General features: G+C 31.5%; 3 protein-coding genes across 3 annotated transcripts; 2 read left to right on the top strand and 1 right to left on the bottom strand.

The window, feature by feature from the left end:
• Nucleotides 1–645: 645 nt before the first annotated feature.
• Nucleotides 646–5,074, bottom strand: LOC113519624 (signal recognition particle 54 kDa protein). Its single transcript, XM_052900492.1, has 7 exons — nucleotides 4,802–5,074; nucleotides 4,545–4,721; nucleotides 3,151–3,380; nucleotides 2,317–2,467; nucleotides 2,056–2,204; nucleotides 1,711–1,972; nucleotides 646–1,191 (listed from the first exon to the last, which is right to left on the bottom strand). The coding sequence occupies exons 1-7, from the start codon at nucleotides 4,877–4,879 to the stop codon at nucleotides 733–735; spliced, it is 1,506 nt and encodes a 501-aa protein (XP_052756452.1). The 5' UTR covers nucleotides 4,880–5,074; the 3' UTR covers nucleotides 646–732.
• A 915-nt stretch (nucleotides 5,075–5,989) lies between these two features.
• Nucleotides 5,990–11,882, top strand: LOC113519631 (26S proteasome regulatory subunit 4). The gene is made up of 9 exons (XM_026904769.3): nucleotides 5,990–6,130; nucleotides 6,215–6,502; nucleotides 7,489–7,659; nucleotides 8,438–8,566; nucleotides 9,059–9,244; nucleotides 9,843–9,943; nucleotides 10,172–10,268; nucleotides 10,587–10,796; nucleotides 11,569–11,882. The coding sequence occupies exons 1-9, from the start codon at nucleotides 6,128–6,130 to the stop codon at nucleotides 11,701–11,703; spliced, it is 1,320 nt and encodes a 439-aa protein (XP_026760570.1). The 5' UTR covers nucleotides 5,990–6,127; the 3' UTR covers nucleotides 11,704–11,882.
• Nucleotides 11,883–13,218: 1,336 nt separating this feature from the next.
• Nucleotides 13,219–22,601, top strand: LOC113519618 (presenilin homolog). The gene is made up of 9 exons (XM_026904743.3): nucleotides 13,219–13,525; nucleotides 14,426–14,646; nucleotides 15,837–16,046; nucleotides 17,495–17,715; nucleotides 17,892–17,990; nucleotides 18,526–18,651; nucleotides 19,580–19,798; nucleotides 20,838–20,950; nucleotides 21,542–22,601. Exons 1-9 carry the CDS (start codon nucleotides 13,379–13,381, stop codon nucleotides 21,695–21,697), a joined length of 1,512 nt encoding a protein of 503 aa, XP_026760544.2. The 5' UTR covers nucleotides 13,219–13,378; the 3' UTR covers nucleotides 21,698–22,601.
• The last annotated feature ends 150 nt before the right edge of the window (nucleotides 22,602–22,751 follow it).

Below are 22,751 nucleotides of genomic sequence, written 5' to 3' on the forward strand. Positions count from 1 at the left end.
AAAGTATTAAAAAAATTTTGCGTCGTTCCAAGTTACAGTGGATTGAACATTATCGACGTCACAATAACTCCATTTTCATAGGTTCATCGAATGGGATTCCTCGAGGGGGTAAACTTTGACCATATGACATTTTTTGTGCGTTGCCTCACTTCAGTTAAAGCAGTTCAGACTTCCGGAACTTAAAATAATTTCGACGACTTTTTCGATGTCATAATAATCCCCCTTATTGCTCATATGTTATTCCTCTGTACCCTGTAAAATCACTGCCATCTCCCACCCTTCAAACCGAAACACAGCTATGTAAACACAACTGCTTTATGGTAGAAACACAAATGGGACAGAGGTGACTAAAATTGATCCTCTAGAATGGAAATATTCGATTGGCACATAAAAGTGGGATTAGTGCGACACCGAAAAAATTATCAAAATATTTCTGGAAATATAAGTCTGGTCCATAGTGCCCCTAAAGATATATATTCTTTAAACTGCTATCTCATTGTTCATTGTAAATTAATCGTTCTCAATAAAATATTCAAAATCTATTTCTTATAATGTTGATTGTTACTACTATTCTGTAGATATTATTTATAAGTCCACAGATCCAACTTAGAGGGTGAATTAATACTTATTTATAATAACAATAAATTTATACAATTCCTTTTAATCTTTATTGTTTAATAAGGGCTTTTATTATAAATACATCGATGATTATAATAATAGATAAATTTACTGTCATTTGCCACCCATCAAACTATTCATTCCACTTGAACCTTGTTGGAGTTGCTTCATCATGTTATGCAAGCCTGACATGCCACCCATCTGTTGTAAAATACGAGGATCCATCATTTTTGCCATTTGTTGATTTAGTTTAGCCATTTGAGTCTGATTAACATTTTTCGCCATGTCACCCCCCTTGAATAAACCCTTAATACCACCCATTTTCTTTACTACTGCTGCAAACTTGGTATATTGTGCTATTAAATCCTTTACATCACGTTCAGTAACACCGGCTCCTTGGGCAACTCTTGTTATGCGAGTGGGCTGTTTAGAAAACAATTTGGCGCCATCACGATGATCCAGCTCTCCCTCATTCATGGAATCCATTATAGTCATTAAACGTTTCAACCTAGCCATTGATTCTTGTTCACTGCCCTTGGACATCAGATCTTGAGAAAATCCTGGGATCATTCCCTGCACAGAAATATTAAGATAAATATGTTACAAATAATCAAATGAACTTGAAGAGTTAGGTTGAAAAAGTTAAGGTAGTAGATATTCATAGACCTAAATACTTTATAAGCCTAATGTTGTAACTGTAATGATGTCACAAATTATGGTTATGTAATTATACCTTATAAACATAATTAAAAAATTCTGATTATAATAAAAGTTTGAACAAAAACAAATACACAATTACAAACACATACAAAAGGCACAATTGAGAATCAAAGATGTTTTTTATGCAAGGATGCCTTCATAGAAAAGGATTGCCAATTTGAAAGAACAAAATAAAAATTATGTACAATATAATCGAGGAATTCCTCATAAAATAAAGAGGGTTGCCAACTTGGGAGATTTTAATTCCCTAGTTTTTTAATTACACAAATAAATAATGTTATGTAACACATTGTTCAAAATGTAAAACATGTAATCTAACATAACGTCTTACCACACCTATGGAAAATGATTATCTATAGTTAAAAGTTTTACCATTATCTGTGAAAAAGGTCCCATCTTCATGATGTTTTGGAACTGCTCATACATGGCACGTAGAGTAAATTGACCATGTTTCAGTTTTTCCAATAGTTCATCATTATCATCTAATTTAAGTTCATTCACTTTATCTAAAAGTCCTTCAATGTCACCCATTCCCAACAGTTTATTAATAAATGGTTTTGTTTTAAATGGTTCCAGATCATCTATGTGTTCTCCTGTACCTATAAAAATAATGGGACTCTGTGTTGCTGCAACTCTGAAAAACAAAATCAACAATGTATATATAAAATAAAATTAATTTATTATAGAAAGCAGGTGTAGATATGTAATAATACTTACGCAGAAAGGGCACCACCACCTTTTGCATGACCATCTAATTTGGTAATTATGACTGAACCAATATCTACTTTTTCTTTGAATGCTCTAGCTTGTGCCTCACAAGCCTGACCTATTGTGGCATCCATCACAAAAATAATGTTGTCTGGTTTCTGCTCAAAATAAAAGGAACAGATTAATTTTTATTATTTTCTTCAATATTATGTATATTTAAGATTTTTATTTTATTTTTATTATTATATAATTTTGTAGTAAATAACTCACAATAGCATTAGCAACTGCCAACATCTCTTCAAATAATGATTCCTCCTGTTTATGTCGACCACTAGTATCTACAATGATCATTTCAAACCCTTCTTTTTTGAACATGTCCACACCTGTTGTTGCTATAACAACTGGATCTACCTCTGTGTAACTATTGAAAATAAAACAATTATATATATTTAAAATTCCTAATTTATAATAGTAAATAATTTCAATACACATAATTTCAAGAAATGATCACACTGAGAAAACAATGGGTGGCCATATCGCTTAAAGTGATCTCTTCCAAGCAAAGTAACCTTTGGATAAAGAGGACTAGTTATAAACAGTTTGATCAGTGGCATGATGAAAATTTTATTATTTTAAATACACATTGAGATAAAATACATGCAGTATATATATATATATATATATATATATATATATATATATACAACAATGGTACCAAACAAAAATCATTATGTCTGCTTGATTGCCCATTACCCAAAAACTTTTGCAACATAAAATGCATTAAGAAACATTTAAGTATAATATATGAGCTAGTCATACAATCAATTTGGACACCAATATACATGTCCATAATGAGGACATAAAGAGATTTTATAATAATGATGTTAGTATCATCTCCAACACAAATCTGCAGATTAAAAAAATTTAAGAAAGTTGCAAATGAACTAATTTTACATGTCAGCTGGACATAAAATCCTAGAAAATGCAATACAACCACTCAATTCATGGTATACACCCTTTATAATTTCAGAAAAGAATTTGGCATCTACACACAGAAGATACTCAATATAATCTTGAACATGATGATGACAATATGTGACTTACCTTCCATAAAATGGTATTCTGGCCTTAGTACAATTCTGTTTCACTTGATCATAAGCACCAGCTCTGAATGTGTCAGCACACACTAAACATGATTTCCAGTTTTTTCTTAAATAATGATAAGCAAGTTTTGTACATGTTGTGGTTTTACCAGAACCCTGGAGTCCTACAAACATTATGACATTGGGTTTGCCTTTGACTGGTTGGTATGGTTTTACTCCTGGATCAACAAGCTGAAATTACAAAATAAGGCACATGTATTATCAAAAATATAAGAGACTTTGTACAAAACTCGATTGCTTCGGTACCTCTGTCCCATCCGTGTTTCTACTGTGAAGCTGTTGTGTTTGCATGGCTGTGTTTCGGTTTAAAGGGTGGGATATGGCGTGAATTTACAGAGTACAGAGGAATAACACTTGAGTCCTCAAGAATGGCAACGCATGGGGAGTATCATGGGCAAAATCAGTATACTCGGTTATGTCCATGGCACTGCTCATGTCTATAGCTGACAGTTACCACTTTCCATCAGGTGGGCCATCAGCTTGTTTGCCATTCTAAGTTGTATAAAAAAAAAAGATTATTATAATGATAAATTACTGTTATACACATTATAACAATAAATAAGGAATGTAATTGATTATTTTACATCATATTTGACTAAATCATTTCAATGAAATTTTACCATTAAGTACAAACTATAAAAATGTTAAATTCAAAGGTTAAATTACTTTAAATAAAGAGTGCCAAAAATGTGTCTTGCAGTGAACTTCTTTAAGACATTTGTTTGCTATAAAGAAGTTTAGTAAAATAACTGTTATTATGTTGAAACAAAACATCTCTTATACCAAAAATTACAAAAAATTGAAAATGGATAGAGTAAAAAAAAGGGCAAAGCTGGCAGCAAGTATAAGATTATTATATATTAATTTTTAAAGGAAATACATTTTTAATGTACCTATGTAAAAATAAATATAATGTTATCTACAATGATATACACATAATTTTGAAATTTAAATTTCAATGTAATAAATATATACATATATGATTTCTATATCAAGTGAATGTTTTAATTTTTGTTTAAATTAATAATAAGTAATAATAATTATAATTACATTTCATTCTATGGAAAAAAACATAGACAAAACACACTGATGACAAACCATGTCTGTGCCCTTTCTCAGTTATATTAATTACAACAGTACACTAAAAAAAAATAAGGTGATGATTTAAACCTTAAAACTATCTGCTGACCAAGTTGTTAGAAAACTACAAATAACAAAAGTTAAGTGAAAATATTATAAAACTCTCTACATCCTACAACATGTACATTTATGGTTGTGATAATTATGTATGAAATATTCAAATTCTGATATCGTTCTGAAATAATATACACTTACTTTGACAAGTTCTTTGAAAACAGCAGATTGTATCATGCGTCGCTTGTTCAGCCCCCCAGCCATTTCATCAAAATCAATAACTGCACGAACATTCTCACGAAGATTCTTGACTAAACGAATATTAACATCGGCTTCCAATAATGCAGCACATATTTGTTTTAACATAGAATTTAGAACCTAAAAATATTATAAAGGAAATATATAGCTAGGCCCTTATATATTATTATAACATATTATGACAAACGTTATCTATTTACCTCTTCATTGATGATTGTAGCTCTACTTAGAGACTGTAAAGCAGTGGTTATTTTACGACCTAAATCTGCTAAAACCATCTTGAATATGATACAACTTTTAGGATAAAAATTATAATTCCAATCTAAACTATTATATCAATCAAATATATAAAAGAGTTTTGTGACATTTTAAACCATAATTCTGGTATGAAAAACAATGATTTATTAATAAAACACGATCTACTTTAACAGTTATGTTTCTCATAAGAGAGAACAGACAGAAATAAACGAAATATAAAGTGACAGGAGGGGTACACGACACGAGACACGTCAAAATGTTTTTTTTTTTTTAGTACGTTTGTTCCGTTTGGAACAGGCTAAGGTCGGAGACCATGCTGCCTAGTCTTCAAAAATAATTTGTCTGGAATCGTCAAAATGTGGTGAAACCACAGCATAATTAGAGCACAGAGTACATATTACACCCGTGTACTGACATAATCTTAAAATTAGTATGACATACTACGGACAGTAGTTTAAATGTGAAAATTTTCCTGTCGATTCATATACAAAATATTTGTTATGGTTCTAAATAATGGTTTTAAATAAGTGAAATGTTTCAAGCATATTTACCTATAAAACAGGAAAATGGTTTTTTTTTTCTCTGTTGTTTATATTACATTCAGGTTGATATAAAACAATATAGACCATAGAAAAATATTGGATTAATTCAACTACAAGATACTTGGTATTATGATAGACATTAATAGAAAGATAATATCACAACCTTCAGTCAATGATAGAAAAACAAACTAGTATTTGTAAAGAATTTCGTACGTATACCATATAGGTAAAGTACACTTAATTCTAACTTATTACATTCAGTTAAAACTAATTCGACTTCAATACGTAAATGTTTATACTCCCGTAAAAACAGTTTCGAACATGTTTTACAAATTATTGTCCTTTTGTCTCTCTCGCTCTAACAAACAGGTTATTATATTTTCTATCTCGTACATTGTCCATCTATACTCTTTATAGTTTAAGTCCATAAGATTATGTCCATAATCATATGTTCATACGTATAAATAAAGAACGTACGATTATTAATAATAATAAAAAAATATTGAAACTAAATATTGTGCAATATTTGGAGTGGTGTTGTGTTTTACTCGTATGCATAGATAGGTACATACCACAGAATATAGACACTTGATTGAATGAAAATGAACGAATAAATTATATATGGATGAATCTGTGAATATGAACGAGTGACACGCATTAAAATAAATTTCGCTTTGTAATCGTCCTAAGCCAAGTTTGAGTAAATAAATAAATTCTTCAAATAAAATGGTAATATATATGACTATATAATTAAGTAATTTACTTTGTTAAAATTCGTTGAATTTAATGTATCATTCTTTTATACTTTTCTAGGGACAAAATCAATCTGGTGGTGGAAGCGGTGGAGACAAGAAAGACGACAAGGATAAAAAAAAGAAATATGAGCCTCCAATTCCTACAAGGGTTGGCAAGAAGAAACGTAAAGCTAAGGGACCCGATGCGGCATTGAAATTGCCTCAAGTAACGCCACATACAAGATGTCGACTGAAACTATTAAAATTGGAAAGAATCAAAGATTATTTGCTTATGGAAGAAGAATTTATCAGGAACCAAGAACGTCTGAAGCCGCAGGAGGAAAAGATTGAAGAAGAAAGATCTAAGGTAATTCATAATATATCAGAATATTTGTGGAAACAAATAAAATTAGTGCGTCAAATGGTTTGATTCATGCCATTGTACAACCTGTATAAAAATCTAATTATTCATCTGGCATTTTAGAAATATACTTTGGGTATATATGGGTCTGTGTGTCCCTTAATGGTGGTTGTTGTAGTTGGAGTGTATGAATAGGGACATTATTGCGTCAGTGGATACCCTTAGGCCTAAATAATATTATTTCAAAGAAAATAGAATATAGAAAAATTTTGATGACTTCAATATCATGATAATTCCCTACCTCTCACTTTTACGTGCTCTTTGTATAGGATTTGGTATGCCCAAACTATAGAGTTATGTCATATAGATGACACTTTTTCATGTATCACCCTATTTCAGAATTATAATCCACTGACTACCTGCAATACATTTGAGGATATCACTTCATCTTTTTATATCTTCCATATTTTTACATAAAAAAATATTAATTACAAATAAATAGAAATAAGACAAAAATAATTGAAGAAAAGAAAATATATTTGCTACAAATAGTGTGATCCTCTTGAGAGATTGGCTAAGTTTTATCCTAATAACCCTTTCAGACCTGAACGAAACGGGTGTGAGTTGTAATTTTAAAAAATTCTAAAACTGTGCGCAATTCATTTTTATGCACAAGCTGAAATAACATGATAGTGAGATTCTAAACTAACTAATAAGAAATCATTTTAGCGGTTAGGTGGTGCAGTAGTCTTGTGCGTGCCAGCAAGATGGCTTGGCTCCAAAACATGAAAATATATTTGAAAGAAAAAAAATTTTGGGTCTAAAAGGGATAAGGTAAAGTGGACCTGTGAGATAGCTGTGGGCTGTGACAGCCAAGTCAGCTAGTAAATATATAATATCAATATTTTAAATAATAGCATATACTCATAACTGGAATAATGAAGTTCCAACATAAACAGTTAATTATAACTTATTGAAGTTTTAATTTATAGGTTGATGACTTGAGAGGAACTCCAATGTCTGTTGGCAACCTTGAAGAGATAATAGATGATAACCATGCTATTGTCTCCACTTCTGTGGGCAGTGAACACTATGTGAGCATTTTATCCTTTGTGGATAAAGATCAATTGGAACCTGGATGTTCAGTGCTTCTGAATCACAAGGTAATTCTCTTGTTATGTTTTAAGTATTATATTCAGTGCCTCAAATCAATTACTAAATACTTAGTTTTATACTAATTGGCTATTACAGTATTTAGTATATAGAATATATTAAAATGAATAAAAAAAAATATCTTCCTTTCCCATGGATGTTGTAAAAACTGACTAAGAGAACTTTATAGTCGAGAGATGGGCAACAGCATTCCTCTTAAAACATCACTAAAGGCTAACTATGTTCGCCATCCTGCCTGCCAAATGTGGCAACTACTGGCAAAATCTTTTTATGGAACATGTCTATGCTCAGCAATAGACATTTAATGGCTGATATGATGTTATGTTATAAGTTTTACAAATCTTGTATTGTTTATGAACAAGTGAGTAAGATTACTTATTTATTTTTGAACTTTTATATTTAATAGTGTTGTATGCCCCTAATACATCCATTATCTTAATAACCTAAAGCTTTGGCCTTGAAAGTTTATTTTGTTAGCTGTTTAAGGCAAAATTTTAGCCAAATATATATGAATACAAATAAAAGAGAAGAAAAATTGTAGAAATTAATTGGATAAATTTGGTCCAGTATTTTTATATAAATATTTAAGTTACAATTATTGCTGTTATACCTAATTGTATTTAGTTTTCCCTGTGAACATTTCACAATTTTTTTAACATACTAAAAACAATAATGAAAATTATTTTAAATTTTAGTGATTATTGTGGAACATTACAAATTACAGGCTTATTAAAAATATTATAAATATAATTTTTATATAATACTTAGGTTCATGCTGTTGTGGGGGTGCTAGGTGATGATACAGATCCAATGGTATCAGTGATGAAGCTAGAAAAAGCACCTCAAGAAACATATGCTGATATTGGTGGTCTAGATACTCAGATTCAGGAAATCAAGGTATTCAAAGTACACAATTGTTACAAAAATAGATATTTTACTTATTTTGTATTACTTGAAATTGAAAAGGACAAACTTACATCATGTATAATATACCTACCTATACTTTATCTTTAGAAGTAGCTGTCCAGCTTTGCATTAGTGTAATAATAAAGAAAATGTGATCAAATCTCTCTCACAGACATTTTTAAAACAATTTATCTTCATACAAACCTTGTCCTGACAAGTACAACAAAACAATATGGCAAAAAGCTGCAACTATTATCAAATGATACACTTGCATACATTCGTTAATTGATATTTATTTATTTATATAGATTAATAAAAGTAATACTACTATTACTATTGCTGTTGTCTGAAAGAGATTGCTTAATGATAAGGCCACCTTTTGTTTCACATTGTATTTAAATTCATTGTATTTATTATTTTTATAAATGGTGCAATAAAGTTCAAATAAATAAATTAAAATTTTAATAATATTTATTATTTTAGGAATCAGTTGAATTACCACTCACCCACCCTGAATACTATGAAGAAATGGGTATTAAACCACCCAAAGGCGTCATTTTGTATGGACCACCAGGTACAGGCAAGACTCTGTTGGCCAAAGCTGTTGCCAATCAAACCTCTGCCACTTTCCTTAGAGTTGTTGGTTCAGAGCTTATACAGAAATACTTGGTAAATAACTGTCAATATTATATTATGTATGATTTATAAAGTATTTGTGAGATGTTAAGTAGAATCTATCTATAGAAAATTTCAATTGGAGTTAATTATATATACTTATATTAATTCCAAGCCTTAAATTTCATAACTGTGGCTAATTAGTTCCAGAATTGTATAACTATTAGTTATTCATTAGTTTTTTTACTGTATGGAATGGGAAAGAATTGGATTACTATTTTTGCCTATTTATCAACATATTCTGATTACATGAATGAAATTACAAGTAAAAGCTATTAATTTTTCATTCATTTACTCTCTCTGTTTACCATAATGGTTGATTGGTAAAAAAATGTAACCAGGCATTCATTCTGTAGACACATTTTAATGTGTACAAAAGATACATGTCTATAAAATATTTATTTGCATTATTTATTTATTTATACTTATAAATAAATAATGCAAATAAATATTTTAAAGGTATGAAATGTAACAATTAACAGAAGTGATACAAATATACAAGTGTGTACTTAATAAATGTTAACTATAAATGCTCTTATTAATTTTCATAATGAATGTTTTGAATTTTTTTAATTTATTCTTTGTATTACAGGGTGATGGGCCCAAACTAGTTCGAGAACTTTTCAGAGTGGCTGAGGAACATGCTCCTTCAATTGTTTTTATTGATGAGATTGATGCTGTGGGTACTAAACGGTAAGACCAAACAATGTAATTTATCATAATGAGAAGAAAGGCATTGAAATTACTAGACACAGAACATACATAATGGAATGGCAATGCGGGATGTAACAGCTTGTTTATTCTATGATATTCATATCTGAAGTCAGAAGTTATAATTTTTTTATAAAAGGATGCTGAAAAATAAAAGTTTCTCATTATATTTTATTTTTTTATATCATTGATATTTCATTCTATTAACAGTTATGACTCTAACTCTGGAGGTGAGAGGGAAATTCAGAGAACTATGTTGGAGTTACTGAACCAACTGGATGGCTTTGATTCCCGTGGTGATGTTAAAGTAAGTACCTACTGTACAAACTTTGTTTAATTTTATTTTTCTATAATCCTCTTACTTTCGTTAATATCTTATGCTTTTCATACGTTTTGACATAACTATATGTATTTCTGGCACAAATATTATCAACAAATCTAATCTAATAACTTTATGCAACATTTCTATTCATTTTGAGTGGATGTAAAAAATGTTAGCAAGACTGAAATTAACTCATTACCAACCAGTTTGAGAAACATAAATATTTTTTTTATTGCTTATGATATTGGGTTACCGAAATTTATCATTTGCGATCAAAATCTCAGATAATTTTTTTATTTCTAGGTAATCATGGCAACTAATCGTATAGAAACACTTGATCCTGCACTCATTCGTCCAGGACGTATTGACAGGAAAATTGAATTCCCTCTGCCTGATGAAAAAACTAAAAGGAGGATCTTCACTATTCATACATCCAGAATGACTTTAGCTGATGATGTCAATCTCTCGGAATTAATCATGTCTAAAGACGACCTTTCTGGTGCTGATATCAAGGTATAAAATATTTGTCATCTATAAGTACAGTGATAAATAAAATCCTCATGTGGAAGTTCTTAGATCTGCAATACATGTATGTGTCCTTGTGACATGTAATAATTAATTATTTCTATACATTTTCAATAATAATATCTTATAATATTAAGGAAATTTTAGTCCCTTACACTTTTCTGTAGAAGTTTCTATAAATTAAATTTAAGAAACCCTATACTAAAAATTACTCTGTATTATAATTTTAATCTTAGATAGAGTGTCTCCATAGAAAAATGATTTAAGAAAAATGGGTTAACTTTTTCATACAATTTTGCATGATAAATAGTTATGAGATTCTTTTATAACTTCTATATTTATTTTGTCTTATAATTTCAGCATTTTTTAAATGTTTAAACACTCAGTTATTAAATAATACGTCAAGATACATTTTATGCGTAATTATATAGAACACTGATGAAAAAACGAGTTATTTGACAATTAGCTGACAAAAAATTGGCCCGTTTTTGAGGGTCGATGCTCTATCTATATAATTTATGGCAGCCTTTCCCAAAGTAGGCGATAACACCCTCTTGTGGGTGCTGCAGGCCTAAAGGGGGGCGGTAAGAGACACAGAAAAAATTGAATAATTTACACAATAATTAATTAATTTCATTTGAAGTAATAGTGGTTTTTAAATAGGTGAAAAAATGGGGGTGCTAAAAAATAATATATTCAAGTAGGCAAAATAAGTTTGGGAACCCCTGATCTAAGATTTTAATATATTTATATTTTTCAGGCTATCTGTACCGAAGCTGGTCTGATGGCTTTGAGAGAACGTCGCATGAAAGTCACTAATGAAGACTTCAAGAAATCCAAGGAAAGTGTCCTCTACAGGAAAAAAGAAGGCACCCCTGAAGGACTATACCTATAAATTGAAGTTGTATTTTCTATGTTCTGGATATCATTCTACATATTGAAACATTCCCGTAATTAGGGTTTTGCAATATAACATTTATGTAACTGCAACTTATGACAATTGCTTTGAGTTCAATATGTATAATGATATAGGGATTAAAAACAGTATCGTAATTAAAAGAAATAAAACCGTTACATTTTTATTTATTTACCTGTTATATATATGGTAGACCAGGGTTTCTCAAAGTAAGTACCACTTTTTTTTAATGGGTGAAAACGAAATGGTAACCCCTCCCGCACTATCGTTATACATCGACAAGACACTAGTGGCAGATGATAAGTGAGAATGAATGCAGGTCAGTTGGCCCACCATTATGAATTCAACAAGAATTAACTATTATGGTTTCCGGGGGGAACCGCGTGGACTTCGACCTGAGAGAATATATTGCTAGAAATGGGGCTATTAGACCACCTCATTACTAACGATCCTTTTTCTCCAGTACGTAGCGCTTGAGCTTCACCAGGGGTTACGCGACAAAAGTTATGTAATGGCGATAGTTTAGCTGATTCGCACGTATAATAAGCATGACTTACACGCGACTAAGCAATAAAACTTAGTTTTAGGATCTGGTCATTTTAAAGGCAAAATAGAGGAATCTACTGAAAGCTGAAACTAAATTAAGTTTGAATATGAGCAATTTTTTTCAAGAATCTATACCGTTTGTACTAAAAAAAACACAGCATACCCATTATACTAAGTGTACTAAATAATAGAAATAATATTTAACTATTTTTGTATTTCTCTTGCTCTTTTGTATTTCTGTTTTGATACACGTTCTATCGATAATTTCGTTTTTTTAAGGGTTTCGCTTTAACCAGGTTCAGAAAATCTAAAAGGGGCATGTGCAGCCATAAAATTGAGAAAGTCTGTGGTAGAGGATTACGTATACTTCCCTCTTGAATGACAAAGATAGCAGACATAGCAATATACATTTTACTATTTATTGCTATATTAATTGATATGTGTAAAAGTAAGTAAGTAGACAAAATATAAATATACAACTCTATTATAGATATAATTCTAAATCAGCGCTTTTTAATTAAAATTTATATTTTATATTAAAACGGAATTATAAACTAAACTTAATCTAGAATTGTGTTAGAACTGATTAATGTATAATTTTCAATATAATAATTTAGCAGGGATAAAGCAGATTCCACTGTTTTATCTTTTTTTACAAGTTATTTATATAAAAAAAAATTAATGTGCAATAAAGAGTAAATGAATAATTCTAAGGAACCGTCTACTAAGTTCATAACATTAATGTTTCTAAACGTTATCAGACTTCGATCTGTGCGTTTGGTTTGTAGATTTCCGAACATTGAGTTAAGTGTCAGTTGTATGTCAGTTTGCTTGTACAATCCGCCTATGTTAAATAAATTTGCAGAAGTAATGAAGAGCGAGAAAACCTATTTTTTAAGTATAGATATGAAAGAGATATCCAATAATAAACATCACGACTATATCATTTTTAACTTACACTAGTTTATTTTATCATCGTAGTCGTAAATGCTAAGTAACTTGTATTTGTGACAAAGCCAAGCTAATTATTTTTGTGAGAAACAGAACTCCTTAAGTGGTTTATTTTGTTTTATAATAACAAAATGCTAGTAAGCCAAAGATCAGATGAATGAGTGACACCGGCAGTGACACGGAAGCGACCGAACATACGGCACTCATGGACGGGCACATAGCTGAAGCTCGCCCCGACAGGGAGATTGCTGAAAGAATAGCAAGGAAAAGAAAAACCAAATCGGAAAACCAACGCACATATGGTGTAAGTAACTTAACATTAATATTTATTTTTAAACATTAGTACCCACATTAGATAAACCACCAATTGTTAAAGTAAAACCTACCTATTAAAACATCTATAGAGCTGTGACTAATTTGTGGGTTTGCAATTGTATGTACTTCCACTATCTTATTATCAATTCTTAGTAGTATAAAGATGTATTGATAATTAAACAAATTGATAACTTTAACAATATTGCAATACTTATTTTTTATTATATACTAGTTATTATATATGATTTAACATTTGTTACTTGTACAATTTTAACAAAATGTATATATTAAATACAAAGAGAATTTTTATAATCGGTTCTCAATTGATGGACATTTAATATTGTATAAATACATATACACCAAAATTAAAGTGAAAATATTTTTATTTATTCATTGGTACATCAACAGTGTTTCATATAATTTATTACAATACATCACTTAATGTAACAAACATGTTTTCTATTAAGTGATATATTCAAAATATTTAAAAAAAAAAAACACTAATGAAACTATTATATTATACACTTTTTTTTTATTTTGATCATCTTTAAAACTAAATGTAGTTTTGAATCAAATCTAAACTAATATTTGATAAATATAAATATTAGATTTTTTGTTTGTGATGTATAAACTTCATTGTTTGTAACTGGACCCTAGACAGTTGCTTACACTGCCTAATGGATAATTCGGCCCTACTGCTATAATGTTTGCATTTTATGATGTATTTCCGCATATGCCTTTTACAGCATCTAGGGAATGAAAATATGTGTAATGTCACATTATATTCTTTCTTTATTCATCAAATCAAACTCATGATATTGAAAAAAATATATTGGGTTTTATGAGAAAGAAAGTTTATAGATACTGAAATATCACAAAATGATTGTAGAGTGTGGATCAGACAGAAGGCAGTGCACCAAATGTACCAAGTAGTTCAGCGCCCAGTGCAGGTGTCTCATCACCTCCAGTTGAGCCTCAGATTGAAGAGCTGGAGCTCAAGTATGGAGCGCGGCATGTCATCAAACTCTTCGTGCCAGTTACATTGTGTATGCTTGTTGTTGTAGCTACAATATCATCAATAAACTTCTATTCCGTCAAAGATGTGTATCTGTAAGTTGACTCTGTTTTATATCATCATATGAAATTCACTTATCAATATGATTATAATATACACTGAATTGGGTTATAAAATTGTTTTATCCTGAGGGTTTGTTGTAAAATAAAAACACGTTATTTGGTCAAGGGGAAAATATATAAATATTCTGTTAAGTGTAAGACCAAATGAATAAATATTTAACAACTTAAACTTTTATGATAATAATAATTTTTGAGTAATTGGGGAAAGTTGTAGGAAAGTGAAAATCAACGATTATGATATGGAAAATTCACATAGCATTCTTGTAGTCATTATTCTTTTTAAGGGTTCCGTACCTCTAAAAGATAAAAAAAGGAACTCTTATCCTTCACTTCATTGTCTGTCTGTCCATCTGTCAATATCTTTTTACTTAGGAACTTATGGAGGTATTAATTTGAAATTAATATCATATACTCAGGTCTGCAATGTCCTAAAACAGTGAAAAAAAATACCATTGTGTATATTTATATTGCATATTTTGAGTCTCCCAAAGGGAATCAAAACTTATAAGGTACTTCTCGTTAATCTAGTATCATGAAATTTGGTAAGAAGCAATGTCATGTAGCACAAGTAAAGGTAATGAAACTTGATGATTTTGTATGGAACCCTCATTGTGCGAGCCCGACTCACACTTGACTGGCCTTTTTAAGAAATGAAAATGGAATGGTAACCTGTTTGTGCTGTTGGTAAACACTGATAGGGGTATTAAAGAAGAATGGTAATAGAGGATGATAACGATCGTTATTAAGCAGGACTTATACTTTTATAGAAAAAAAAAACAGGAGGTCATAATGGTTTTTTTACTCAGAAACTGATAATTAATCAACTTGGTGTCAAGATTGGTAAGATAAATCTCCTTAAAAGGAAATGATATATAGATTAGAACTACTTAGAAACTTAGTAGCTTGAAATACTTTTTTATCACTTAAATATTGCTAAAAAAATCTTATTATTTAATATCAATGCTAGACAATCAAGCTACATAATTTAAAAAATATGAATGTAGGTTGACAACCCTAATGAATGTTTCAGAATATACCACGAACATCACACCATTTTTGCCAAGTAAAAGCAAGCAATGTTGTAGAATGGTTATAATTATTTTTTTATTACATTTTATGTTGTACAATATTCTTACAAACACAAAAATAATCTTATTTTACAGTGCCTATACACCTTTTCATGAAGAGAGTCCATATGCAGTGACGAAGGTGTGGAACGCCCTCGCCAATTCCATGATTCTTCTCATGGTGATAGCTCTGATGACTATACTGCTGATTGTACTTTATAAGAAGAGGTGTTACAAAATAATACATGGCTGGCTCATACTATCGTCACTCATGCTGCTATTTTTATTTTCATATCTGTATATAGAGTAAGTATATTTAAATGTCAATACAATATATATTTACTAACTATACATTCAAATAGTGGTTTTTATTCATAATTTTGTAGATAGTACGAGGTTTGTCCGGAAAGTACGTATAAAAGTTTTTTAAAAAATTTATTTTACAATTATTCAGGTAAATCAATTTTATCCCCTTCAAAGTACTCCCCCTGTGACATAATGCACTTGTGCCAACGCCGTTTCCACTGTGAGAAGGCTCCTTGAAAGTCCTCTGGTTGTAGGTTTCTCAGCTGCCCCGTCGTAGCTTTTTTTATCTCATTTATGTCCCCCAAATGCCGCCCCCGAAGTACCAATTTGGTTTTTGGGAACAAGAAGAAGTCACACGGGGCCAAATCCGGCGAATAGGGGGGGTGTTCGGTCACCGTAATGGAATTTTTACTCAAAAACTCACGGACAACAAGAGAGGTGTGGGCAGGGGCATTGTCGTGGTGAAGAATCCAACGCCCCTCTCGCGCCAATTCTGGACGAACTCGTGCCACACGAGCTTTGAGGCGTCTGAGCACATCGACGTAGAATTTTCCATCAACTGTCTGGCCTGGAGGGACGAATTCTTGATGCTTTCTCGGCCCTCTCTGAATCTTTTTAGCCACTTGTGGACGGTTGGTTCCTTCACAGCATCATCCCCATAAACTGTTCTGAGATCGGCAAAAATTTCACGGCCATTCTTGCCGAGTTTCGAGAGAAACTTGATTACGACGCGCTGCTCTTCAACGGAAGCGGGCTCCATGCCGACGGGGTTTCGTTAAGAGGTAACTTCACAGATGGCGTGACAAGCCAGTTCGCACCGCACGGCGGTCAGACCAGAACTGAAGCATTGTTAGGGACATAAGGAAGGGGTCCTGCGCTTACCTGGCCTCCCCACTCCTCTTTCTCGCATTCCAGAACACTTTTATACGAACTTTCCGGACAGACCTCGTATATTCTTTAAAGGTTTTTATTTAAACCATTACAAATGTTGCCAGTATCTTGCGTACGCTGCCTAGATGTGATGCATTGATAGACAATTTTTTATTAGTGTTATTATTTAAGGAATTGTATAAGTCTAAAGGTCTAAATACTTATATAAATATGATTACTTATAAAAATATTTATACCACAAATACATAAATGACCAAGAGAATTCAGATGGAAAATGGCATGTTATTTTTTTACATTTACAGTTAAGCTATTGGCGTAATTGCTGGCTATTATATATAGGCTGGTAGTTTAATCCAGTAATGCATTATTATTACTTATTTATTTATTATAATCGTTAAGTAAGTTTGTAGTATAGATTCAGTCTGCCTGCAACTGTGTCTGCACTGTTTCCTTTCTTAAGCAAGGTGCGAATTTTTTATTAATTTAAATTTTAAATTAAAAGGTCTAAATCCAACTTAATAGACAGGATTCTAAATAACGTTGTTGTTTGTTTACAGGGAAGCGCTGCGAGCATACAATATACCAATGGATTATATCACATTAGCTTTTGTAATGTGGAACTTTGGCGTGATGGGCATGATCGTGATACACTGGAAGGGTCCATTGCGGCTGCAGCAAGCGTACCTGATATTCATAGCGGCGCTTATGGCTCTAGTGTTTATTAAGTACCTGCCGGAATGGACAACATGGGCCGTCTTAGCTGTTATATCTGTTTGGGGTAAATAAATATATACAAGTTCTTATGTTCCTCGCTATCAAACATTACATATTACAAGAATAAATTCTACAATTTTTATTAAATGTCTTCTTATTTGTTATATATTTTTTAATAAAAGTACACTTTATAAAAGGCCAGCTATATCCCGTGGCTTGTAAATTAAATATTTGTTTCAGACTTGGTAGCTGTGTTAACACCTAAAGGACCTTTAAGAATATTAGTAGAGACTGCACAAGAGAGAAATGAACCTATTTTCCCAGCTCTCATATATTCATGTAAGTATATCTTTACGTTCAACTTTCATAAAATCATCTAACATTGTTTTTGGAATCTTACATTTTTATTGTTTCATACAGATTTTTTGTTCTAATTGGAACTTTGTCCTTTTATTTTTTGTTATTATGTGGGAGTTATACATATCATTCATACTCCAAAATATCTAAATAAGAGTTTTCAGCAACAGTAATTACATTAACATATTATTGTTAATATTTATATCAAAATAAAGTTACGGCCCACTTGTTAGAGAAGTAACCATGTCACACTTTGTTCCAACTATTTCTTTACACAAATGTATTCTGTCGCTGTATAAATGTCTTTCGATTCAATAGAACTAAATGAATAGGTAACCAAATTTTGTTGAAACACTCTCTTAATGAAATTAGTAAGAAATCAAAACATTAATTAATTGCTTTTTATTGGACATCAGTAGACTGTCTTATAGTCGAGTCAGTTTATTGTTTATTTATATTTTAATTACTTTATGTTGAAACATTATAGTATAAAGTATGATGTGTGTACTATGTGCAGCGACGGTGATGTACTGCCTGGTGGCGACGACGGCGGCGGGGGCGGGGGCGGGGGCGAGTGTGGGCGCGGGCGACGACGGCGCCCGGGAGCCGCGCCCGCGGGAACTGCGACCACTCAACCCGCACAGTATGTACTTTACTTTACTTCACTCTTACAATTTACATTGGGTTAATCATTGTGGTTATTGCTTCTTGGGGAAATAAAGATACAAAGTATTTCGTAAAACAGCTAGAAACACCATAAATACATGGAAGATGTTGAATATGCTAATCTATTACATATTCTAACTGAAAACAGTGATGTGATGAAATAGTAACATATTTTCAGTCATATTTTATTTACTATCTGGTATACAGATACTTTATCTGATAAAACTGTGGATTTTATTACATGCAAATTAAAATATCAATGAACATAGTTTCCCGACTGCGCAACAGGATCATATGATAACAAACATAAAAAACAAATTAAAATATAAAAAACAAACTATCTTATGTAAAAGTGAAATGTAGCTATTAGTTCAAAAAGTTCATAATGATATTAATGTAATGCTAAACATAAGTGACGCATGAACATGAGCACTATAGACATAAGGGGAATGCAAAATGATACCAAGATACCTCTCGTGTGTTGCCATTCTTGATGACCTATCATTATAATTATTTCACTTAGTTTTATATTTTTTACTGCATTTTTATGTGCACATGTCACAATAAGCATATTTTTGTTAATCTTTATATAAAGTATTGAATGTGTAAATCATCATTGCCTTGACTTTTCCCATTTATTTGGGGTCGGCGCAGTATGTCTGCTTTTGTTACAAATCTCTGTCAACTGTCATTTCTGGGCTCACTACTATTGCATATAATCTTTCGCACAGTCCATCTATCTTTTCTTCTGTCGTCTGCTTTACATTCATCCATTTTCATATTTTTCCACTTTCTTTGAAATATGGTTTTCATTTTTGCGCATAACATGACCATACCAAGACCAATCTATTAATATAAAATGCTCATTTTGCTTGAGCATAGATTAATTGTGTTTATTGAAACAGCCGCCCGGGAGCGGGAGGCGAGTCGGCGCGAGTCGTCAGGCGCGGTTGGTGCGGGTGGTGGTACAGGCGGCGGCGGCGCGGCCGAGGCGGCAGGTTTCGACGCGGCGTGGCAGGCGCGCGCGGGTGAACCGCGGCGACTGCGGGTGGACGGCACCGCGCCCGCCAGCTACACCACGCGCCTTGACCGCCCGCAGCCGCCGCCCGATCTCGACGAAGAGAGTTAGTCATCTACTTTTATTACGTGATCACTGTTCAGCCACTCCACAAATCATCATTTAACCACTTCACAAATGACGAAGAAAAATATCGTTCTCTATACAAATAATACTCTGTGAATTAATATTGTTACATGATTTACCAATTTTCTCAACACTCATTTAATTTTTCTCCAACAAATTCTCGAACAATTTAATTTTTTCAAAATTTTGTGTTATTCTTATTTTGCCATAAATGTACAACGCTATTCAAGAGCGGCCTCAGCCTACCTAGCGCTCTTAAGTAAACGCTATCCTGATAACGGAAAGAAATGGTCGCTGAAGATACGCTATGTTCACTCCAGTGATCACTAATGCTTCTATGACGCCTTTCTTAGATTTTGGTGCCTTTTATCGACCTCTGCCCACCATTTTATTGCTAGATGGCGTTGTATATAGGATTTTGGTCTTCAAAGAATACATTCCTCAACTTGTGCAACCGCAGGGCTTGTTTCTTCATGCGGTGCGAATTGCAATGTTTGGAATGCGAATTCTTGCTAGCTCAAATTTAGCGTCGAATTTAATTTAAACGTGTTCACATTATTTAAACATGTTAAAATAAACATCCAAATATCTAAAACAAAAAAAAATGCACACTCATTCAACTCACCAGACACAAAACAAAAATATGTAGAACATTTTTAATCCACTGTACAAAATTACGATGAAGAATAAATTATTCATAAACGAGTGAATATTTGGACCTCTTAAAAAGAAGCATGACAACACATTATTTGTAAGTTTAACTCTACTAGTTAGGTACTTACTAATCCTATTAATTACTGCAATATCAATTCCTTCCGTTAAGCTTTGATACATGCGATGTTAGTTTTTAATTTAGAAATTTATAAAACAATGCGAAGAATAAAATATATATTACCAATGTCCATTCGACTCAATATTATTATATTTTGATAACATTTTTTTGCGGCATTAATATTGAGATTTGTCAGGTTTTGAAATTTCTTAATAGGTAAACAAATAATATTTTATATTTTTTCCAGAGGGAGTTAAGCTTGGATTAGGCGACTTCATATTCTATAGTGTACTAGTGGGGAAAGCTAGTTCTTATGGAGACTGGAACACTACGCTCGCCTGTTTTGTAGCTATACTAATTGTAAGTAAACCATTCCATCATTGCATTACTTTTAAGGACATGCTTGCTTGTTTTTTTCACTAGTACCAGGAGAATTAGTGAAAAAATAGACACAAAAACATTGATATAAATAAAATCAAGATCTACCGAGAAGACTTACCATGTTTTTTGTACACCACTGAGGTGACAAACAAACATATGGATCACTTGATCGTAAGCGGTTATCGGTGAATGTAGTGAATATTTGATTCCACTTATAATTACTTCTTTTTAATGTAATTTTTATATGATAAATGTATAAAGAATGAGATATCGTATTGTAATTATTATGTAAGGAGGCATAACACATAATTCTCAGGAACAACAAAGCGTAAGGACTTCTATAAGCATAGAGTGTAATGAGGCTGATTCTGACGCACTTTTTTTTATTTATTCTACGTGAACAAAATTTCTAATAGATTTTAATATTATTAGAAATTTAGTTTGTTTGTCCATAAAACAGTAAGGCTACCAGATGGGCCGATAGCCATTACAAGTCACATACAAAAACCGTGTACAGATAGTGAAAGCTTTATCCACACCAATATGAATAAAAACTTTTTTTTTTTACAGGGGCTGTGCCTCACGCTATTGCTGCTTGCAATACTCAAGAAAGCGCTGCCTGCTTTACCTATATCTATTACATTTGGATTAATCTTCTACTTCGCGACGCGTTGTGTCGTCAAACCATTTGCGGACGCATTAGCCGCTGAGCAAGTGTTCATTTAGCCACCGCCTTTAATACCTGCTCACTAACGTGGTACTTAGGAAATTGAAGATTCAGTGTTTGTTAGACAATGATTATATATTTTTTTTTATTTATTTGTAAAGATCCAAAACAATAGCTCACTTACACCAACATAATGTAAATGACATTTTGCGTATAATACAAAATCTCAAACGATATATTCCGATGGTAATATTGATAAACTCTTGTTTCTTGTACATGCCAGATGCACTTGATCTCATATTTGCCAATTAATAAATTATAGGAAAGTAAAGTTTGCCACTGACTTAAATTGTTTTAATTATATTTTAAATATTATTGCGATATTACAGCGCAATAGAATAATATAATATTGAAATAAATAAATATAATTATTTAATTAAAATATTGAAAGTATTATGAGAGCTTCATTAACAATTGATTGTCGCTCGAGGTCAAAGTGCAGATAACCATATTTATAGATATGTAGGTAATAGAATGAAAATTGTGAATGGAAATTCCAATGCAATAATTTCAATTAGACACCAATAGATATAGAATATGGTAGTGTACATATTATTATATTATTAATGCAATTCGTAATGTTCTTGTTGAAAATGAAAAGAGTATTCTTAGATTATAATTTTGCATAAGTATATTGAATGGTTTTCTTCTATTACCATTTATACGATGAGGATATTTTTTTTTTGTATAATTAATAAAATTATCTGGCATGGTAGTTGATATAACATTGCCAATTGAGATTAAGTACCTAAACCATTTTGACATTCCATTAATTATGAACATAACCCTTAGCAGTTTATTACCCAACTGACACCATGTTTTCCCTTTAATTTAAATATAATAAATTATAACTTTTTAATTTATAAGGAATTATCCACAATTAAATAAATCATTTTGTAACAGGATTTTGTTTCATTAAAGATACGGACAGATATTTTAGTATTTTTTAAACATAATCATCATACATCAAAGTAAGGAAAGGCACGATTCTATTATTTATTATATTAAAATGGGAATTTATTGTCACTATATTTAAAGTATGGTTCATGATTA

Source organism: Galleria mellonella, unplaced genomic scaffold (assembly GCF_026898425.1).
Source record: "Galleria mellonella isolate WM207_F2 unplaced genomic scaffold, CSIRO_AGI_GalMel_v1 utg65, whole genome shotgun sequence".
Lineage (NCBI taxonomy): Eukaryota > Metazoa > Arthropoda > Insecta > Lepidoptera > Pyralidae > Galleria > Galleria mellonella.